Here is a 21,210-nt window from a genome sequence, read left to right on the forward strand (position 1 = left end):
TATCCGCAAAAATTATAGTCAGCACTGCAGTGAAATTACTATACAATTATAGATAACGGCCCGTAAAAAAAAAAAATTTCAAAAACCGACACGATGTTCAATGTATTTAATGATCTTCTCAAACGGTGAAGAATATATGATATATCGGGAATAGGAGGTGTCATTTTTTTGCCTTTTCTTTCTTCCGCTCCTATCTTAAGAAAGGAAAAGTAGGAATGCCTCGTTAGACATGTATAACAATTTATTAAGAAAATAATATAAATTTTATTACACAACCAGCGCTTTAAAATTAATTTTATTATCCTAAAAGCCTAATTATTAAAATGCTGAAAGTACATGAAAATGAATCCTAAATGTAAGGGCAAATATTAAATATAAAACATTTAGAAAGTCGCACATATTATACTGTCAAAAATGAATGATATATTGTAATCGCATAAAAAATCTCATGTCGATTTTTAATAGGGACAAAGTATGGAATCATCTTTATCAAAAACAAGCTCTGCTTTAGAAAGAAGTTGATCTTGAAAATATCCATCATTCGATAATCTTTCTGGACCACGTAGAGCTTTTACACGAACAAAGTGTTTTACTATAGTAGGATTGACATACGACATTGTCAATCTACAACCCCATGTTAATAATGCTAGAGGCTGCAATATGCAGATACATTATCGATTAAACAATATGTAAAATTATTATCACGTATTATACGAATCTATTTTATAATCTATTCATTTCTTCTTATTATATTTAATAAGATTATTTAATAAGATTACATGTTGAAATTAATTTTAACTCTGAACTTACTCTATCTTCGTCCAAAAGATTGTACGGTGTTATAATATGTCGCCGAAGACAGCCCTTAATTAAAGATTTCAAACGCTTTACTTCTAATGGATTAGCACATGGATGATATAACATAACAACTGCTCCATGCTAAAGAAATATCAATCTTTAAATACTTTGCGAATTGTAATTAATAAAAATATAATTACCTCCATACTATGAAGCCATCTTTGTTTTGGTAAAAATTTATATTCTCCATAAGTAGGCCATAAAGCTCTATGCGTTCCACTGGAAAAGGGAATTTGCATATTGACAATAAAACATGTTTCTTTTATATGTTAGATACTTACTAGATCGGTATATCATCATCATATTCTATCTTCTCATTCATACATTTATGAGCAGCCTGTTTATAGAAATAAAGTATATTTTAATTGATATTTAAACAAAAACCTTAGTAAATCCAATTTTTATTGTCAAAAAGTATATAAAAAAAAAAAAAAAAAAAAAAAATAATAATAATAATAATAGAATCTTACCACGTATGCTGTTGGAACATCTTCACAGTACAATATAGGATTTATTTCAATGTTAGGCATAATACGTTGTTTATTGTAACAGGTATAATTCACTGGCGATCCATCCCAATCAACAGTTAAATTTGTCTATAATACAGATCCAAGTTATAAATTTAAAAAGCAACAAATAATTAAAAAGAAAAACTTTATTATAAATCAATATACCTTAGCATCATCACATTGTGTAGATACTATACCCATAGGCATTGAATGTATAAAATTCTGTGAATAATCATCATGCGAATATTCATTCTTAGGTAATATTTTAGGAGGTGGAGTAGGATCGCCTAGTCTTTCTGGCATCCATCTCCCTGTCCATGTTTCCAAATCATTATCAATATTCCTGCGATTTTCCCTTTCACGTTCTCCATAAGACCGAAACAGTTGTAGGAAATTTATTTCTGATTGTTCACGTGAATCTAAAATATTGTATAATCCAATCTTCGGGTATATCTTTTGATTTTATGCGTCTTATATATATATGTATACGTTGTGTGTATATACACATGTTTGCGCGCTTATATGTATATACACACATTACTTATAAATTATTCTATTTGCGATGCAAATTTTTGAATAGGTTAGAAAAAATACAAACTCGATGACAACAATAACAGTGACTCAAAAAACTGATATAAGACAACCTTCATTTTGTTCAATATATGCATTCACGAAGTCCAAAGTAATTAGGCAGCTAAGAAGTAGTGAGTAAAGCGTTCCATTCATCATCTGTTGCTTACAGTAACACCTATTTACACGTCAAACGTTACGAATGGTTTTATCATAGATTGTATAAACGACACAACTTACGCAAGATAAGTTTTATAATTATATAGTTCACATATCGTCAGATTCTTTGCGCTCTCTAGCGGTTAAAACTTTACGTACATATAATAACCCATACAAATATGAAACATGCAAAATACCCTTGCGAATGTCGATTAAAAATTATATTTTTTTGTTAATAATAATTCATTGTTCTTCATATTCTTTTTATGTTTTATTTTTTATTTAGTAAAAATAATTGTATATACAATAATTACAATTATTAAAAACTATATATTACAATTCAATACATATATACATATATATAATACAACATTATAATACAATACAATTAATAATACAATTATAGATATGATACAATTAAAATTGTATAAAAATAAGTATAAAATATAAAGAAGTATGCTCAATGTCATAAATTAGCTTCAAATGAAACAGGAAACGTTTCTAGACTTTCCAAATCAAGCAAAATAACTGTTTGAGTTTTTGAAAAGTTTGGAATACAAATTAATCTTACTATGTGTCCTTCATCTGTGACAAATATTTAGTAAAATTGAAATAATTTATTTATTTTTTTTATCTATTATAAATTAATCATGATCTTACCAGATATCACTTTTGTATCATATTCTTCCATGTTACCAACAAAGTATATGTCTGGACATTCTTTTATGATAAAGGGATCATTTTTAAAATATGGATAACATGACAATTTATCAGGAGCCGTTGGTACGTAATGTCGCCAATATAACGTATTCTCTAACCACGTTAAAGGACTATTTTCTATAAGATTAGCAATTTTCATAATATCTTGTATAGGCTGTCCACTAGATCCAGCTATAATACGAGATCCAATAGAACCAATCCAAGGATTAGTAACACTATTAAAACTCTTATATCTGTAAATTCTTTCGTAAAGTAAGTTCCTTATTTTTTCCATAATTGTGTTTAATAGGTTTAATATTATACCTTATTGTTTGTGGTAATAAACAAGGATGTAATGGCTGTTGAGGCAATGTATGACATGCAGGATCGAATTCACCAGGCATTAATGTTACGCAACAGCATTTTACGATGGATTTAAGAAATTCATCAAGTCTATAAGTGGCCACCTTAGTTTCCTTCGTTATTTCATTATATTTTTGTTTTTTCGAATAATTTTGATGATTAAATGTTTCAATAAAACCTTTTACACTATTTCCTAAGCGATCATAGAGATATATTTATTAATTTTAATCATACAAATAAATACTAATTGATATAAATTAAAGTAATCATAAATACCAGCTATAATAACATGTGCAATATGTGCAGCTTCTTTTTGTACGCACGAATTTCCAGCCATTCCTATAATCCATTCGGATAAGAGAGTCAATCCAAATGAATTTATATCATTTACCAAAGATAATCCAGAAACTAATAATATCATTTTATTTTTTCTTATTGATATACAAGATGTAGAAGGGGCTGAACAACAACCAGGAAAACACCAATCCTCTACCTAAAATAGGATTAATCTAATTGGTCAAATCAAATAATTTATGATAGTTTTAATATGTACTCATAATACCCAAAATGTTCCATTCTCTTGTCGACGACCAAGCATAGCGCAAACAATTCCAGTTACGATACTTTGTATATTCATATGATTACCAGTTAATTTTACTCTTAATGTTTCATCTTCCAAAAATAAGATATTCTTAAATGATTCATAATTAAATTGTAATGGTTGTGGACAAAATTGCAGTTCTTTTGAAAGCATTTGCAAAGCAGACTTTTTAAGTTCTTGATGCTTATAAAGAGTTCCTGTGATGATACAGGGTTCATTTTCTTGAAATTCAATAAGATTTGAAACATTTATTATTTTATACGGAGCTAAAATAAAATAACAAAGATCTACAGAAATTCTTTTTATAAATATTTATTTGTGTCTGCTTTATATATTTTAATTAATCATTTTCTGACAATATCTTTATTGATAAATACAAATATGAGCAAAGAGCAAATTATGTTAGTACAAAAGCTATAAACGAAAAATTTTTTTTTTATTTCTTTTAAAGATGCGTATTTTTTTAAAGAACATGTTTTATCTTTCCTTTATTATACACATACATATTTCCTATCTTTGATTTTATTAAAATTAATCTATATCATTTCTGAGCTCATTAAAAGATATTTATCTTCAATTATGAATCAATTTTAAGTACTTTACCCCATTTTGTTTTTGCCTTTTGTATTACGATATCCCTTAATGCGTTTAATCTTGTAAAATATATACTTGAATATTGGTGATGAATGTTTTCCGAAGGAATTAAAAACCTCTTAAAATCTTTGAGCGGTATATTATCTCGAACAAAAACACAGGTTGTATTATTCTCCATGAATAAAAGTAACTTTATTATTACACATGGAAAAATATTATTTATATTCTATCAATTTTAAAATTTGTTATCTGAAAAGATCAATAAAAGTGAATAATACTTTTTTTTTTTTTCGTTTATTTGATATGTGTGCCAATGTTTTTATATTATTTAAAGAAATCGTGATCGCAAGCGAATAATAATTATTTTCTTTTACCAATAATTTTTATTAAAAAAAAAGAACTAATGAGATATAATTTATTATATACACTCTATTCTCAACATAGTCAGATATCGTCCAATAAGATTTAAGCATTCCATGACTATGTTAACAGAGAGATATCTCGTTGATCAAATAAACAATTTATTCGTACAAAGTTACATAATATATATATAATTTACAAATATTAAAATACAAGTTGTAATTTATTGTAATAGATTTTATCATTTTACATGAATATAATAAAATTGATTGTAGTAAATATAGTATTTAATAAACTACAATATATTCACGGAGTCTTTCCGGGAAATGTTTTCTAGTCTTTCCTTCGTATTTTTCGCGTGTGTGGTTTGTTATAATCTTACTTTATCCGATACTAATAATTAAAAGTTAAAAATAAAGAAAAGAATTGCTGTAATTATATAGAAAATATTTGTAAATCATGGCTTTAAATTTAAGACTTCTTCAGTTTAATCTGCCACTTATTTTCAAATCTACATTAAGAAATAATTTAAGCGGTATATAATGCTACAATAACCTCAAATTTTATATCATGTGGTTTTAAAATTTATTTTAATTAAATTGTGATTTTATTTTAGGAGCTGTCTATTTCAGAATAAATCGTTCTATTTTCACGGATAAAACAATAGGCATGAACAATTATGAATATATAAGATCACAGATGCGTCAGCAATTTACAAATGTAGAAGCTTCATTTCGTACAAAAATGCAAGAAATTGTTAATAATGAAGTCAGTGTTGTTTTTACAGAAGATCTAAAAGCTATGTCGCATTTAGTAACCGATAATGCTGATGATTTAGACTTATTTGTTAAAATGATATATAAATTTAATTCTCAAAACAAAGAGCTAAGGTTTGGTAATTACGTATTCGGTCCTGTAATAATGAGAGCTTTTAATTATGTGAACAGACCAGATTTAGCATTGTCTACATTTCTTGATCCAAATCTAACATCATTTTTTAATCAAAGCATGAGTTACACAGTATTGATGACATCATTGTATAACCATAAAATGTACAGTGATGTACGGAAAGTATTTGATATATATAAACAAAATTCTCTTAATAGTGAACAATTTCCAAGATTGCCAACTATTGTTACTGCTGCTGCTTGTTATCAAGAGGTCTGTACATTTTTTTAATGGTTTATCTATAACAAGATACAAAAATTTAATTATTTAAAATTTTATCTTTTTTTTAGAATACCCTAGAATCATACAATTATCTATTACAAAGTTGGAAAGAATTGTCTGAATATAATTTTCCACCTTTGCGTAAACTTATAACATTTTTAGCAGCTCTAGCATTAAAACAAAATTCTCCAGAGATTACTTTAGAATTAATGTCATTAATAAGAGCACGTCATATTCATAGTAGATGTTTGAGAATTCTTGCATACAGTAAGCTTAACAGATACAACGATGTTGCCTATATATTGAAAAATTCACTTGAAGGAAGTTATAAAATCCAAGAAAGATATTTTTCAGACGTCGTATGTATATACTATAATTAAATTATTCATAATCTTTTAATTGACTTTAAAATACAAAATAAGAATATTAATTAAAATAATTTTAAATTTTAGATTCAGAAACTTGAAGAAGATTTGGAAAATATCGACGATGATCTTAAACCAACAATAATAAAATTAATTTCACTTCTGAAGGTACAAGAACATATAGAAAACGAGGTAATTATAAAAAAAATATTGTAACAGTTGTAGTGGTTATTTTATATTTATTAATAACTAAAATATCTTAATGTACTATTTTTTACAGACTTTGGAATCTCATTTAACCAGGCCAATTGAATTCATTTACAAGCGTTCTAATTTAGATCAACAAAAAGACGTATTCAAGAAAACTCAGCAAAGAAGGATTATTGGTTTAAAGGATCTTATATAATCATAAATATCTTTTTATAATTTATTGTAGCATATATATTTACAAAATATATCGTGCATATATTCATAAAATAATTGTAATTAGATGATATTGTCTATAAAATTATAAAACGTTGATCTTAATATACCCATTAATTTCATTGTATATAATAGTAAAGTACTTCATAAGTAGTTAGTTAATAAAAAATTAGTTATCCATGAGATATATTGACCTCAATTATTTTTTATAATTCATTAAGTATTTCAAAAGAAAATTTTTTTGTATCTATTTTTTCTTTTTTTATATATGTTAAATTCATAATTTTGTACATTGTATTTATATCCGTTCACTGCATTAATAGTTCTGTGCTTTTATAGAATAGATGGCGCTAAATCATTTTAAGATTACATATCTGTTGTAAAGTGACAGATAAAATAAAAATGGCTGAAAATGGGTTGGGATCTGAAATTGGATCTCAAGAGTATCTTGCAACAGAAGCTATTAATTTAGATTTTATCGAGGTAAACAATAGAATTTATTTATATTTATAAAAAAATGTTATTAAATATGTAATATACTGAAAGGATTTTTATATTGCATAAAAAATACGTTATATTGTATGAAGCGCGATTGAAGGTTAATTGTATTTACAATGTTTGATTATTTATTACTTAGTTTATATTTTGAATTATTCTTATGTATATTCGTCTATTGTATTAGAGCGATTTTTTACTACTGTACTATATATAAGCAAATTTGTAGGTATTTAAAGTTACTAATACTGTACAGTATTAATGATTTGCCTCCATTGATGTACAGATTGATACAGTATCAAAATTATATTTCAGTTAGATCATGCAGAATATGCCATACCAACTGTGGAAGAATTACCCTCCTTAGAAAGTATATTAACAGAGCCTGATTGTACGTCATTGTCAGGAACAGACGATGATCTTGGAGCTGCATCGATTGAGAAATTAGGTAGTAGTGAGACAACCAGTGTTGGCAGTCATTTATCTTTGAATTCACTCAATAAATCTTCCAAAGCTTCACAGCATCCACCGTCAGGAGCTATTTTAAGACACGTAATTTTAAAGGGTATTTCTGCACAAATTGTATCAGCAAGTGTAAGTATTAAAACAAATCTGTAGTATTTTTAATATATATTAAATATAAAAATCTAATGTGAAGAAAAAAATGATTCAGGAAAGAGTCAATGCTGGATTAGCAAGTGCAGTTACTGCTGGTGGAAATATGTTAGTAATTGGTACTAGTCATGGTTTAATATTAAGCTTTGATTCATCACAAACATTACGATGGTGTGATCAAGAAGCCAGATATCAAGGATCTGTTTCTGCATTGTGTTTTAATCACGATGGAAGTAGAATATTGGCTGGTTTTGCTAGAGGTCTTATTTTAATGATCGATAGTAGTGATGGAAAAGTTTTAAGAACACTTACCGAAGTTCATCCACTTGACACGGCTGTATTACATGTTAAAGTAAACATTGCTTATTTATCTAATTAATTCTGCGATCGGATACTTTTTTATTATAATTAATTTATATTTTTATTTTAGTTTACAGATTCTTCAAAAGTTGCACTTTGTAGCGATAGCGGTGGATCTGTATTTGAATTAAATTTTACAAGAGTTATGGGAGTTCGAGGCTGTGATAGTAGATGCTTATTTAGTGGTTCTAGAGGTGAAGTGTGCACTTTAGAACCTTTATTACTAAATAATTTACCTTCTCATCCATTAAAAAATTACACATTAGTAGCAATGGCCACATTATCTAAGGTTTGTTCATTTTAGTATTCTCTTTTTATTACTTGTTATTTATAAATTGAATTCATTATATAAGATGAAGCTTTATAGGTGATTGTTGTTTGCATACGACCCAGAATGAGAGTTCTTCTAACACATTCACTATCAGGTGCTGCAATTGCACCTCCACAACTTTCTTGGCAGTTAGTTGTAATACAAGCAGCTGATGCATCTCGAGTAGTTGATCCAGTGTTGGCTCTTGCACGGGATGATGTAGTACATTTTTACCAAGTACTATTATTTTATATGGTCAACAATTTTATATTTATTTATTTAATCCAATATTTCACGTTTAAAATATAACTATTACCAAGGTATCTACTGAAGCTGGTACCAGAGTGAAGTTATCTCCTCTTCGCAGAATGTCATTTCCATATACTATAAGCAATTTACGGTGGTTGAATCCAAGATCTTTAGTTGTATTAGATACTCAAGAAAGATTACATTTATTAGATGTAAGAACGCAAGATAGTTTAGAAACATTGGATATGAGCCGTGTTTGTATTTCATATGCTTCCAGTCATTTCAAAGGATTATGTACAGGTGGTAACGTTTCTAAGGTAAAAATTTGTTTTGTTTATAATTATCTAAAAATTGCTAGAATAATTTTTCTTTTCTGCTGTACAATATAATTATTTTTGGCAGGCAATGGCATTAGCTGGTGAAAGAGCTTGTTACAATACTGTTATAACATTTGGAAATCAACTTTTGTTATTAGGTACAAAAAGCTTACATGCAGTATGCATAAGAACATGGACAGAACGATTGCAGCACCTAACAATGCAGGTATATTTATCAAAAAATATTTAAAATTTTGTTTTGTATAAAATACAATTTTTTCTAGGGTCGTTTTCCAGAAGCTTTGGCCTTAGGACTTTCCTTCTATCAAGATAAAGGTAAAGCTGTCGTTGGTCTTAGAGGCTCGAAACAACGGCGAAAACAAATAGTTCGAGACACAGTTTGTCAGGTCTTGATTCAATATATGGAACAATTGAATCATTCCTCTATGACTGATAATACAGAATTTGATATAGTCAGTATTTGTGTGGATTACTGTATACAATTGGAAAATACAGAATTATTATTTGGACGATTATGGGATTTGGTATCTGAAACCGAAGGGCTCAAATCAAGTTATTTGTGCGCTCTTGAAAGTCCATTGCTGAATGGAAGTCTCAATCCAAGATTACCGCCTTTAATAGTTCAACAATTATTTATCTTGTATGATCAAGAAGGGAAAGTGGATTCGCTTCAAACAATTGCCGTTTTATTAGATATAGATTGCTTAGATATTCATCAGGTAAATGAATACATTTTCTAATCAACTAAATTCTGTATTCTTTAACTATATTATTACAGATAACAACTATTTGTCGCCGAAGAAGTTTATGGGAAGCTCTTATACATCTTCAGACAGCAGCTTTAGGTGATTTTACAGCACCTATACACCAGCTTGTGCCTATTCTTCAAAATGCATTGACAAATACCAAAGAATCATTATCTCGAGATATTCTACAACTTGGTAATGCACTTTTGGTTTATGCTAGTTGTTGTCTTGCGGGACGCGGTTTCCCTAGAGATACACTTCCTGAGGTTATGTCACAGAGGGCAAAAACAGATATATTGAGAGCACTTCTCTCTCAACATTCCAGTCTAGCAAGTGATGCAGAAAGACAATATCCTTATTTGAGGACGCTGCTTCGTTTTGACGCAAAAGGTTTTTTAGATGTAATCGCCATTGCCTTTCAAGAACCAGAATTTACCTCTGAAATGGGTCTTAGACAACGACAAAGACTCATAGATATTTTATTGAGCATTGTTCTACCCAGTACACCTCTTACTCCAATGAATTCAGATTATATTACGGATGAACAAAGGACTTTAGTTCTAATATTTATAGTAAATGAAGCAGCAGGAGATACAATTAATTTGGAACCAAATATGTTAATTAGAATAGTAGAAGTATTATGCGATTGCTCATCTGTTGTCACATCTAGGGATCTTAAATCTGAAAAAGAGAATGCAGTGTTAGGACTATTAAACTCAAAGAAATTGCGCAACATATCAGACACTACTTTATTGAATCTTGCACAGAAAGCTAACTTGTAAGTAAAAATGTATAGTTTAGTTATTAATAATTGTATAAATATATTAAAATGTATTTAATATTTTTATTAACAAAAAAATGTGGTCAAATTGAGATATAGCATTCAAGAAATTCTTTTCATTTTTTTTTTTCTTGTAAATATTTGGAAAATATTACGTTTATTTACAATAGCTATCTAATGATACTACTAGCATTATATGTATTAATTTGTACCGCAGCATGTAATGTTGCAGTATGCGAGTCGCAGAGTTGCTGTATACTGCCAGAGAGGATTGGGTAGCAGTTTGCAAGTGCATGATACTTGATCCTACTAGACATTGTGATATCTGGCCTTGGTTGGAGCGACTTCCTGCAGCTTCATTATATCCGGTCTTAGTAACTAGTGCTTCAGCTCTGGTGGCAATAAATGTTACACAATTTGCTCTTATTATTGCGAATCGAGTGCAAAATAAAATTCCTGAAATTCTCAAAAAATTTGATGGTACTATAAGTTTAGAATATGCTCTCCTAGGAGCTCTATATCAACTCAGTCAATATAAGGAAGAAGAAACTAGTCCAGAATTGTCAACTGAACTTCTGGAAAAATATTTAACACTGATGTGTAAGATAGAACCAGAAAATGTAAGTGTGATATAAATAATAACCATGTCAGAGGATTATTTTCAATTATTTGTTTCACACACAGGTAGTCAATCATATAAATGGACCACATGGTTGTAGATTAGATGAAGCATTAAAAATAGTAAAACAATCAAATCATATAGATGCTGAAGCAGTAATGCTTGAAAAATTAGGAAATTATCAAGAAGCTTTTGATCTTTTGTTAAATCAATTTAAAAATCACTTAAATATGGTATTTATTATAATATCAGTATTATAATAATAGTAAATATTATGTTTATTATAAATAATCATAACAATAACATTATTATATACTATTATTATAATATATATTATATTATTATTTTTTATATGGATAAAAAATTTCTTTTTCTTAGTATTGTAAGGACAAAGTTTTTGAGAAAGAAGCTATTATTACTGCAATGCAATTAGCAGGGATGTGCAGGAGATCTGCTGGAAGCTTGAGTTGGATGCCACTTGTAGAAGTTGTATTGAAAACTCATTCAGACAGTATCAATGAAAATGGTATTTGAAATAATTTTCTCCATTTTATTTTTTATTCTCCATTTTATGAGTAATCTGGATTATCTGACAATATAAAAATAATAAGTAACAAATTACAGTTGAGAAATTGAGTGGAAATTTGTTAAAAATTATATTAGAATCACTTAGTGGTACAACAGCACTATCAACTGTACTAGAACAAATTTTAAAACATCCACTATCAAAAAGTGGAACGATAGGTGATATACGTCAGTTACTCGAGGGAGTACTAACTCACTCTCAGTATGAACAGACTCTGGTTGAAACTACTGCACGATTGGTTAGCTTAGAACTCCATAAGGCATTGAAAACATCTTTGAGGTATTAATACAATCAACTAATCATTAGTTACATTAATGTCAATAAATATAACATTATTTAATATCGAAATTTATTGTTTGTGCAGAGATGCAGGAAAAGCTTGTGCAAGCATTTCCCTTATTTGTCCTATATGTAGACAAATTCTATGCCAAAGTACGAATTACGTAGCAATTTTTGAATGTGGACATGGATATCATTTAGACTGTTTGGGAGAACCCAGATCTTGTTATAAATGTTTGAATGCCAAAGGATGGGCACCTGTTGTTACTAATATTATACGGACCAGTAATTCACATCTGGTATGTTAAAATCATTTATTAAATTTTCGTTAGAAATTATGTTTAAAACATTCGCATCTTTTTATTATTTGTTAACTATTTATATAAATATTTTTTCTATATATTTATCTTTTATTACATACGTCTGTTATTTTTTGTTTTGTTTTTTTTTTTTTTTTATATTGTAGGAAAGAAAACAGATTTTGCCACCAGAATTTATGCGTACTAAAAACTTCTCTTTAAGTCTTGCACCACCGACTTCTGTTCCTGATCTTGAAGGCATTTTTTAATATAAATACTGATATAAATGCGTGAAAACTTCATGTATATAAGGACCGTTTTATTTGTTGTTAAACAAACGTTAGTATATAATTGATTTGATATATTATGCCTCATCTTTCTATTTTCATTCTCATTTTCTGAAGTATTCATTATACTTTGAACTATTATATTTCTCGAAATACAATATTAAATTTAAATTATTGTTAATGACTATTTTTGAGATAAAAACTGTAACAATACAGTTTCATCACATTTTAAAGTGTATTTACAATTATTATCATGCATTATTACTGATATTATACTAGTTTTCATATGTTTATAAAGTGTAAACTATTAAATTGCATATATTCTTCGTAATATCTATAGGACATAGATATTTTTATTTCAAAAAAGGCTATTGGCTTATCCAGCTGTATATTTAATATGTTGCCAAATATATAATCTTAAAGAAGAGTTCAAAAATTGTTATTCTTCATTTTAATATAACGAAATTAATATTTTTTATTTTATAAAAAAAACTCATTATTAAATTTTTAACTCAACTTTCGAATAATATTAAAAATTACAGATTATATAGTACTTTTTAACAATTTAACCGTGGATAAAACTGGTACATCGATCTTTCGTTTATTACTTTTTATTATAAAAACTGGCTTTTTTATTATATTTTCTGCTAATATATAATATGGGTTTATAATTTCATTACCCATAAGTTCACCAGTCAATAGTTTGGATACAAATAAAAAAACATTAAGTTCTGAGGAAACTAATTGATTTTTTGGTAATAATGCAGTACTTGATACAAATTTGTCAATTGTTGATTCTAATTTAAGAATATACGGGACCATTTTTGACATTATTAAATATTGTTGCACCTAAAATTGATTACATATATATTCATTATAATCATATACACAATTCAACAATTATAACATCAAATTTTTTGCATACTCAACCTTACTATCATATCTTTCAAGATTATTTAATAATTCTACAATTTCATTAAACAAGTTATATCCCATTATTACATCATTTAAATTACACATCAGTTCATTAGTCTGTAATTTTGTCTTTACCATAATGGCTTCTTTTCTAATTTTATCAAGAAGAGAAGACAATGAAATATTTGGTAGTGTGTGACTTATGATTTGAATTTTAGAATATTGTTTGCAAATCTGTATCATAAAAAGGCATCTAATAATATTTATACTATTAAATAAGAAAGTAATATGATATAAATTAAATTACCTGTTGATTCATGATCGTCCATAAATTAGAAATATGATTTGCAAATTTTTTAATTTCATCATTTACTGGACAATGTATTTCTGCTAAGCTCCACAATGATTTGAGCTTATCAGCAAAATTGCTTCTTATTTTGTTAAACCATTCGAGTTTTGTCTCTAATTCATAATCTAATTGTATTCCATAATCAATTTCATTTCTAAGAATTGTCACCTGCAGTAAACATGTCTATTTATTGTAATTTATTTAAAAAATAAACTTAATGTAAACAATCTTAACGAAATTGTACTAAACTGATACTACAATATTAGTAATGTTTTACTGTATCGTTTATTGTTTATTATCATATCTTAATGTATAAGTAATTTATAAGTACTTACATTTTTTTTAAGAATTTTTAAAAGTATATTGGTTGAATTTTTAATGATATTTGTTTGAGATTCCATCAGATTAGTATCTTTCATCCAATGTACATTAGATCATTTAAAACAGAAGAAAAGAGAGAAAAAAAAATTGTGTTTCTATGGATAATAGTTGAAGATATACGATTATCAATTTTTTCTAGATACTTTTGTTTTATTTCAGTAAATTATTCTAATGGCAAATACAAATGAATTTTTTTTTTAGATTTATATCTTGTACATAAAGTTGACATTTTTTTTTATGATCGTTATTTCTACGGCGATTTACAATATGAGATACTAATGACATCTTTTGGCTAGTATTTAATTCGTAAAATGATGTAACGAGGTATTGTAAGTGAAAGCAGACAGGATCTACTTCACATTTGACTTAACAAATTCTCTATAGTTTTGCAATCTTAATCCTTGTTTCTTATCATTAAAAAGTCCTATACTTACGAATCTAAGTAATTTACAATTTTCTTGAACTAATATTTTATTACGATTACTTTTAAAGCTAATATTTAATATGTTCAATCCATTATGGACATTATTTCAATATTGAGTCTAGTTTATTATTTGAGAAACAATTTACACACAAATATTAACAGATATTGATTCAAAATTACTTTTAAACGAAATAGATACCACAATTATTTTAAAAAAGAATTTATTAAGGAATTTTTAATTTTTATTAAGGAATCGTGCAAGAAATAGCAATTGTTCAGATTGGTGTGTCTCTTACTAAAACATTAAATAATCTCTTTGCACATAAATATAAATTACAGAAGAGGAGATGAGTATCATTGGTAAAGATTGAAGGACGGATAGCATTATTTATTTGCATTAGTATTTAAATGTAATATCTGTAATATTAAAGAAGTGTTATTTCAGCCAACTGCTATCTTTTTGTAATAATTCTTTTAAAATTCATATTTCTCAAAAAATGAATATATATTATAAAAATAAGTTCAAGATCATTTTATATTTTAACCATTATTAATCAACAATAAGCATATTGAATTCTTGAGAAAAAACAATTACGTTCTTGTAGTTATAAATTATACGAATTAAAATTTATTTTTATATATGAAGCTACTTCAATTTAGCCAAAAAGAAAACAAAAATAATACATTTTTTAAATGATACAAATTTTATGAAATGCATTTATACTTAAATATCACATAAAAGTAAAACTCAAGCATTCATATAGTAAAATGTATAATAATAATAATAATAATGATGATAAGAATTCTTTACATTTGTTTTGAACACAAAATTGGTATATATGTATTATCGATACTCAACCTCCTTATCATTAGTCATATATCATCTTTAAAATAAAAGAAGAAAAAATCAAACCACATTATGAACTCTTTAGGAACATGCAAGAGTTAAAATGCAATAAAAGAACCACATTATATATCTGACACTGAGATACTTTATGAATTAATAATCTAAATCAGCGCTGAGACATAGGCTTTGACAGTTTACTTTCAATAGACAGTGAAACTGTGTATCGATCAGCAACTTCGAACTAATACCATATCTCCCATAACATCAGAATGTCGTAGAGGCTATTTTATAGAATTTTTTGTTTTCTTTTATCCACGTTGCCAATGTACGCGAGAATTATTGTGGTATCTATAACGAGGATGCCTATAATTACTATTACGTCGTAGCCGCGTATTATTGGAAGCATTATAATAAGATTCTCGATGGTAACCGCTAATTGATCGATTCCAAGTTTTCCCATTTTGATACTCTTGGAATAAATTATATCCGGTACTTATTCTATCGCCAAACATTCTATGTTCTTTAACTTTTTTTACTCGACCTCGATCTGCTTCCTCATCGTCCGCATTAATGTGACGTTTACGCTCTTCTCGTCTGTCATTATCAACTTCACGTTCTAAATGACATCTATTGCCACGCCAATTTGTTACTATGAAAAAAAATAATAAGAAAATTCGATTTATTTATACACTCCAATCATTGGAACTTTTTCATTTTATCTACGATTCATCTCTTCAGCTTAATATTATTATTAGATTATACAAACCTAAGGTACTGCCATATCCACGATGGGACATTTTTAATAAATTTGAGACAGTGTCCGAACGATTTGTTCCATTAAAATCTCTCAATGCTGCAGCACTTGGCGTTATATTGCTTTGACTGCATTTAGTTGAATCTTCTCTGAAAAATACATTCAAATATAATAAATTATGTAAATTAATTCATAATTTTATTCTTATATTTTATTGAAAAGACACGTTAATCTTTTTAAAAGACACCATTAAAATAGATACAAAATTAATATACAATTAAAAATTAATCAAATAAAAATATATTACTTGTTGTCAGTCACAGACCATCCATTTGGGGTTGCATTTGATATGGGAGAAAATGCATCCTTTGATACTTGCCAACCCTTTATACTGCTACTTGCAGCTTTGGTAAGTACTTTCTCTTCCTGGCCTGGTTTTACTCTAATTGGATGATAAGACTTTTCCTTGCTACTATTTTCCATCTTACCATTTACTTCTGATTTACCATTTTGATGTTTCAAGGCAGTTAATGAACTATTGCCATTAGAAACATTCTGTACTTTCGTACACTGAACGGAACTACTTTGACTTGAAGACGTTGAATTATTAGACTGTTTCATTGTTAATATTTGTGTTTCTTTTGAGGTAGGAACTGTTTTAGGTATTGAGTCTTTTACTGTTGATGCCTTCTGTGCACCATTAGCTACAGTAAGGGAAAGATTTGTTTTCAATGTAGACACATTCGTTACTACACGACTTTTGTTTGATACAGAAGAATTTATCTCTTCTTCATCACTTGATCCATCATATGGTACTAAACTATTTCCACTTAATACTTTTTTAAACTGCACTGCAAGCCATGGTTGAGATTTGTCTTGTGACTTTTGTGATAATTGTGTTCCACTGATACTTGTACACTTCTGTAGAGGAAGCTGAAGTCCTATATTCTTTTGTATGGATAATTGAGCACCTATCTTTGAACCTTCTATACCACTTTTATTGATAGGCGAACCGTTAACAGATCCATTATATATGTCAGATGTTGATGCTTTTGGATTTACAGATTTACTAGAAGGACTTGAGGATAATACACTTTTTTCAGATGACATGCCATTCATCTTAACTGCCTGTTGATTATTTATTTGACCTTGATTAGGTTCCATTTCAAATATCATTATATATGCATTTGTATTTAATACGTTGCTAAGACTAATTGGACGAACCTACGAATTAAGAAAGAAACATAATACTATTGAAAAGTTATATACTTACTTATTGATTTATGACTGCAATATTTATACTTATACTTACGCATGAATCATCAAAGGAGTAATATTGACCAGTTGAAATTTGTGCAACTGCTGTATAATGCCCACAATTTACTGACGGGCCCATATGTGTAACAATTGACATAAGTTTATAAGTAAGCTGCAGCAAAGGTTCGTTTGGTTCTCTCCATAGGTAAGGACCCATATCTATTGTTTGTCTAAAATCTATATGACGAGATATTTTCCCTCCCAAAACACTAAATCTTTTTAACTGAACACACAAAACCTTAGGAGCTCGTTCTAAACTAAATTGTTTAGTCGCGGGTACTCTTCTTTTACAAGCTTCACACTTATAGTCGTTATTGTCCAACTGTTCTCGACTGAAATAACTATTTAACGCTTCGTCCAATGTGCTTGCTTTACGTATATCAACCAATAAATCCTATGTAATATAAAGAAAGTTTTTTATTATATCTTTTTCATTAATATGCGTTTATTTTCTGAATGAGTAGTTATCTGCTTACCTGAAAATGTTGAAACGTAGTAGAAACATGACCACATTGTAAACACTTAACTTCAGTGCGTATATAACCACCAAATATTTGATTGATAGGTGTTGTTTCTTTAGAATAACTGTCTAACTTTCCTGCTTTGCGTCTTGTTAAATAAGCTCTTTCCATTCCTTCTAATAAATAACGTAAAAACTCATGAGCATCTTCTTGTTGTCCTGGTACCATAGTTCGACAGATAACTGTAATTATAAACATTGTCGTATATCATGTCAATCAATGTTAATTAATATTTTTGTTTTATAAACATTATATTATGTAAGTAAACATTTTATATTGCTTACGTTTTAATTTATTATATATATAGAATGGTTTGATGGCGCATCCTGACTTCTGGTGACTGAATTGTAGAGTCTTAGCCACTGCGCAAGTAAGGCACTCTCCACCTCCATCTAAAACTATCCTATTATCAAAACACCATTCAAAACAGTGGTATTAAGGTTTTAAAAATTTATAACATTCCAGTTTAGTTTTAATTGTAAATGTATTATTTAAAACTAATACATAAAGAACTTACCATTTTGTTCACATTTTGAAGTATGATGTGAATCCGATAATAACCAATTTACAAGTGCTGGCACATGAAATAATGCCTGAAGTGTACTATTTAAATAGCAAGTATTACCAACATTATACATGCCAGCACCTACTGGAAATGTTCCTCTCCATCCTAGATTTACTTTCTTGGAACAATACAAAGTAACAGCTGGTTCTGGCAATGTAGGACCTTTACTCATACCTTCGTTTTTTTTTACATACGTTGTACCATCTTTAGATTTTGTATCTTCTAGATTATCTGAATTTGGTAAACTCAAGACAATATATTTAGCTTTGAGTTGATCCAAAATTTTTGCCTGATAATCATCGACTTCTTTATATTGAACTTCTCCTTGAAGAATTCTTGATGCGCTAACAAGTAAACTTGTAGATAGCTCCTCTGTTCCTTTCCTTTGGTTACCTTCTAAAGTACGGCGGAGTGTTGCCGCAACAGGATCGTAAACACTTACAGCTGGCATAACTATCGCTGTTACCACTTATTCTCTATTGTTTGATAAACTCCTGTGAAAAAAGAAAAATATATATATATATATATATATATATATATATATATATATATACAAGATGTAATTATACAGTGTAAAGAAATCTATATAAAAATATATTGTGTAATATTTTTTAAAAACAATTTTCATAAAATTCAAATGATATTTTACTAAATCTGAAAGGTCAAATAAGCATTATTATCAATGTTATCTTATCAAGATCAACGGTTTAAATTTGTTCAGCTTTACGATTTAAGATTATTTTAATGAATATAATAACTTTTTATAAAACATTTGTTATGTGTTTCATAAATACATTGTTATACATGACTAACTTATATTCAATTAGAAAGGTTAATTCAGCTTTCGAATAATCCAGTAACTCGTACTACACAGATTACATTATGATCATTGAACATTATCAAAATATGAATTTATATTCTGATTTCAATTATTTCCTTAACATTTCGAATATACATACATATAATCGCAACGTGAAATAACATGTATCAGATCGGTTAAAGAAACACGTGCACGGTTTCTTCGAATAATCTACGCACTTGTAACCGACGCGATAGTAAAAAAAAATTTAATCTACCAATAAAGGTGATAGAAATACACAAAAATATATATATTCAAGAAAACTGAATAAGAACGCATCATGGTGTAATTAAGCCCGAAAGCACGCGGCACGGTAGACACTATTGTTTATCTTCCGCTCGTGATTATTAGTGTACTACGATAAGCATAAATCACTTTAATTAATAATCGTACAGGAAATACCTTAGATTTACTTATGTTAACTGATTACGTATGGAAAGAAATACGTATTATCGATTAATTGCTATTTGTTTGCGCTTACGTACTTCGGATCAGTTACCGGATGAGTTTAACTGGAAGGCGCGTGTATCCAGCCATGAGGAAGATTTTCCCGCGTACTTTGTACACTTACCCCGCCTTTAATTCACGCACACAAAACCGCAAGCTTAACCTTCATCCGTAGCGCCATTACGAATATCGTATTCTAAGGGTATTCAACATTTTCGCGATTGTTTGTGTCTCAAGGCAAGGAAAAATAAGACCCGACTACATCATGATGACAGCCATTTGCATTTCCATCGACAACCTCAATAACGCCGACTACCCACCGCGCTTTCTGCCTGATTTCTGGACTCTCTCCAGCCAGGCGCGATCAGTTAGCGACCCCGTTTCCATCTTGTATTTTACATCAGAATTTATAAATATTTTAGCTCGCATAACCAGCGGATGTGATCTTATGTTCTTTCTGCAATCGCCATTGATAATGAGATTTCCATCTTCAATATATGTATGCACAATCGGACCTATCATCGATGACTTCTTTCATTCGTTGAAGGAAGACAAAAATTATTTCTTGAAATCGTTGGAATTAGTAAATCGGAAAAGTACATTTGATAATAAATAAGTTTTTTCACCATTCATGAGAAGAAAGAAGAAAGTATGATAATTGTCAGCCGGATAAAAGGGAATTTAAAACGATAGAAATTCTCGTACAAACGTTTCGGGTACACTGGGACGACACCAAAATCGAGAACGCAGTTTTGTTTCAACCAAAATTTGATGTTTTAACGGTGTATAACATACACTTTGTGGATTGGAATTAATATCAGTCTGCTGAACGAGCATAATAATTTTAATAATTTTTATTATATTAATACTATATTGTATGTCTTCACTAATTTCATCGCGCCATCTGGTAAAGTAAGCATTGAAATAACATAAACATAACCGCTATCATATTCTGTTCTTGAAATTTTTAGTTTTAGGTCTTCCTCTTTGGCGCTGCATTTCTCTTTCTCTTCCTCTTTGGCGCTGCATTTCTCTTTTTCTTCCTCTTTACAGTTACTTTATTTTTAGTACCATTACTAAATTTCTATAGATATATTTCATTTGATTTCAAGCAATTCACATTATTAAAATTTCCTTCACCTTAAATAATCGTATTTCTAATTAATCTTGACGAATAATATAATAGCAAAAAATAT

The 21,210-nt window shown here is 28.5% G+C and overlaps 7 protein-coding genes across 15 annotated transcripts in view; 3 read left to right on the plus strand and 4 right to left on the minus strand.

Moving 5' to 3' along the window:
- Syx1A (syntaxin 1A) overlaps window positions 1-3,626 on the plus strand; it is a 39,557-nt gene extending 35,931 nt beyond the window's left edge. Inside the window, exon 9 of the mRNA XM_035866897.2 lies at window positions 3,606-3,626. Within this exon, the coding sequence (XP_035722790.1) occupies window positions 3,606-3,611 (6 nt within the window). The 3' untranslated portion in view covers window positions 3,612-3,626. The remainder of the gene's footprint in view (window positions 1-3,605) is intronic.
- Window positions 286-2,192, minus strand: LOC118441894 (uncharacterized). Its single transcript, XM_035866898.2, has 7 exons — window positions 2,012-2,192; window positions 1,533-1,786; window positions 1,329-1,454; window positions 1,140-1,195; window positions 999-1,077; window positions 811-939; window positions 286-653 (listed from the first exon to the last, which is right to left on the minus strand). The coding sequence occupies exons 1-7, from the start codon at window positions 2,094-2,096 to the stop codon at window positions 459-461; spliced, it is 924 nt and encodes a 307-aa protein (XP_035722791.1). The 5' UTR covers window positions 2,097-2,192; the 3' UTR covers window positions 286-458.
- LOC118441892 (DNA polymerase delta subunit 2) lies at window positions 2,523-4,823 on the minus strand. Of its 2 annotated transcripts, none has more exons than XM_085657398.1 (7): window positions 4,728-4,823; window positions 4,363-4,602; window positions 3,721-3,980; window positions 3,435-3,651; window positions 3,120-3,351; window positions 2,757-3,049; window positions 2,523-2,681 (listed from the first exon to the last, which is right to left on the minus strand). In XM_085657398.1, exons 2-7 carry the CDS (start codon window positions 4,529-4,531, stop codon window positions 2,563-2,565), a joined length of 1,290 nt encoding a protein of 429 aa, XP_085513524.1. In that variant the 5' UTR covers window positions 4,532-4,602; window positions 4,728-4,823; the 3' UTR covers window positions 2,523-2,562. The 2 variants fall into 2 exon arrangements, with proteins under 2 accessions (XP_085513524.1, XP_035722780.1); XM_035866887.2 differs by having other exon boundaries at window positions 3,721-4,025.
- Window positions 4,824-5,034: 211 nt separating this feature from the next.
- On the plus strand, window positions 5,035-6,804 carry LOC118441768 (pentatricopeptide repeat-containing protein 2, mitochondrial). Its single transcript, XM_035866646.2, has 5 exons — window positions 5,035-5,248; window positions 5,330-5,874; window positions 5,952-6,242; window positions 6,336-6,440; window positions 6,529-6,804. Exons 1-5 carry the CDS (start codon window positions 5,173-5,175, stop codon window positions 6,652-6,654), a joined length of 1,143 nt encoding a protein of 380 aa, XP_035722539.1. The 5' UTR covers window positions 5,035-5,172; the 3' UTR covers window positions 6,655-6,804.
- A 229-nt stretch (window positions 6,805-7,033) lies between these two features.
- Window positions 7,034-12,656, plus strand: Vps8 (vacuolar protein sorting 8). The gene is made up of 15 exons (XM_035866124.2): window positions 7,034-7,154; window positions 7,482-7,760; window positions 7,840-8,133; window positions 8,212-8,430; window positions 8,509-8,688; window positions 8,772-9,017; window positions 9,103-9,243; window positions 9,302-9,757; window positions 9,817-10,562; window positions 10,798-11,185; window positions 11,250-11,417; window positions 11,563-11,710; window positions 11,809-12,049; window positions 12,135-12,348; window positions 12,516-12,656. Exons 1-15 carry the CDS (start codon window positions 7,074-7,076, stop codon window positions 12,615-12,617), a joined length of 3,903 nt encoding a protein of 1,300 aa, XP_035722017.1. The 5' UTR covers window positions 7,034-7,073; the 3' UTR covers window positions 12,618-12,656.
- A 517-nt stretch (window positions 12,657-13,173) lies between these two features.
- On the minus strand, window positions 13,174-14,363 carry LOC118441836 (uncharacterized). Its single transcript, XM_085656854.1, has 4 exons — window positions 14,235-14,363; window positions 13,858-14,067; window positions 13,566-13,784; window positions 13,174-13,484 (listed from the first exon to the last, which is right to left on the minus strand). Exons 1-4 carry the CDS (start codon window positions 14,316-14,318, stop codon window positions 13,179-13,181), a joined length of 819 nt encoding a protein of 272 aa, XP_085512980.1. The 5' UTR covers window positions 14,319-14,363; the 3' UTR covers window positions 13,174-13,178.
- A 1,180-nt stretch (window positions 14,364-15,543) lies between these two features.
- scny (ubiquitin specific peptidase 36) lies at window positions 15,544-20,914 on the minus strand. 8 transcript variants are annotated; one of them, XM_035866125.2, is made up of 9 exons: window positions 20,641-20,914; window positions 20,053-20,545; window positions 18,661-19,202; window positions 18,428-18,541; window positions 18,099-18,325; window positions 17,618-18,016; window positions 16,613-17,529; window positions 16,318-16,454; window positions 15,544-16,200 (listed from the first exon to the last, which is right to left on the minus strand). In XM_035866125.2, the coding sequence occupies exons 3-9, from the start codon at window positions 19,157-19,159 to the stop codon at window positions 15,860-15,862; spliced, it is 2,634 nt and encodes an 877-aa protein (XP_035722018.1). In that variant the 5' UTR covers window positions 19,160-19,202; window positions 20,053-20,545; window positions 20,641-20,914; the 3' UTR covers window positions 15,544-15,859. The 8 variants fall into 8 exon arrangements, with proteins under 8 accessions (XP_035722018.1, XP_035722023.1, XP_035722024.1 ...); XM_035866130.2 differs by lacking the exon at window positions 20,053-20,545 and having other exon boundaries at window positions 20,720-20,914; XM_035866131.2 differs by lacking the exon at window positions 20,053-20,545.
- Window positions 20,915-21,210: the final 296 nt, after the last annotated feature.

This window comes from Vespa mandarinia, chromosome 5, assembly GCF_050613455.1.
Source record: "Vespa mandarinia isolate Hongniang chromosome 5, ASM5061345v1, whole genome shotgun sequence".
NCBI lineage: Eukaryota > Metazoa > Arthropoda > Insecta > Hymenoptera > Vespidae > Vespa > Vespa mandarinia.

Excerpts from the sequence above, each read along its gene's own strand:
- LOC118441894 (XM_035866898.2), bottom strand. The coding sequence starts at position 2,096 with ATGATGAATGGAACGCTTTACTCACTACTTCTTAGCTGCCTAATTACT. Across the intron at positions 1,196-1,328 it reads ATGTTCCAACAGCATACGTG|GCTGCTCATAAATGTATGAA; the intron begins GTAAGATTCTAT and ends TTCTATAAACAG. Across the intron at positions 654-810 it reads ATCTTTTGGACGAAGATAGA|CCTCTAGCATTATTAACATG; the intron begins GTAAGTTCAGAG and ends TGCATATTGCAG.
- LOC118441892 (XM_035866887.2), bottom strand. The coding sequence starts at position 4,531 with ATGGAGAATAATACAACCTGTGTTTTTGTTCGAGATAATATACCGCTC. Across the intron at positions 4,026-4,362 it reads AAAGGCAAAAACAAAATGGG|CTCCGTATAAAATAATAAAT; the intron begins GTAAAGTACTTA and ends ATTTTATTTTAG. Across the intron at positions 3,352-3,434 it reads TGCACATGTTATTATAGCTG|GAAATAGTGTAAAAGGTTTT; the intron begins GTATTTATGATT and ends ATGATCGCTTAG.
- LOC118441768 (XM_035866646.2), top strand. The coding sequence starts at position 5,173 with ATGGCTTTAAATTTAAGACTTCTTCAGTTTAATCTGCCACTTATTTTC. Across the intron at positions 5,249-5,329 it reads ATTAAGAAATAATTTAAGCG|GAGCTGTCTATTTCAGAATA; the intron begins GTATATAATGCT and ends ATTTTATTTTAG. Across the intron at positions 6,243-6,335 it reads AAAGATATTTTTCAGACGTC|ATTCAGAAACTTGAAGAAGA; the intron begins GTATGTATATAC and ends TTTAAATTTTAG.
- Vps8 (XM_035866124.2), top strand. The coding sequence starts at position 7,074 with ATGGCTGAAAATGGGTTGGGATCTGAAATTGGATCTCAAGAGTATCTT. Across the intron at positions 10,563-10,797 it reads CTTGCACAGAAAGCTAACTT|TATGCGAGTCGCAGAGTTGC; the intron begins GTAAGTAAAAAT and ends GTAATGTTGCAG. Across the intron at positions 12,349-12,515 it reads GGACCAGTAATTCACATCTG|GAAAGAAAACAGATTTTGCC; the intron begins GTATGTTAAAAT and ends TTTATATTGTAG.
- LOC118441836 (XM_085656854.1), bottom strand. The coding sequence starts at position 14,318 with ATGAAAGATACTAATCTGATGGAATCTCAAACAAATATCATTAAAAAT. Across the intron at positions 14,068-14,234 it reads TAAAAATTCTTAAAAAAAAT|GTGACAATTCTTAGAAATGA; the intron begins GTAAGTACTTAT and ends TGTTTACTGCAG. Across the intron at positions 13,785-13,857 it reads GGACGATCATGAATCAACAG|ATTTGCAAACAATATTCTAA; the intron begins GTAATTTAATTT and ends TTTATGATACAG.
- scny (XM_035866130.2), bottom strand. The coding sequence starts at position 19,159 with ATGCCAGCTGTAAGTGTTTACGATCCTGTTGCGGCAACACTCCGCCGT. Across the intron at positions 17,530-17,617 it reads ACTCCTTTGATGATTCATGC|GTTCGTCCAATTAGTCTTAG; the intron begins GTAAGTATAAGT and ends CTTAATTCGTAG. Across the intron at positions 16,201-16,317 it reads TGGATATGGCAGTACCTTAG|TAACAAATTGGCGTGGCAAT; the intron begins GTTTGTATAATC and ends TTTTTTTCATAG.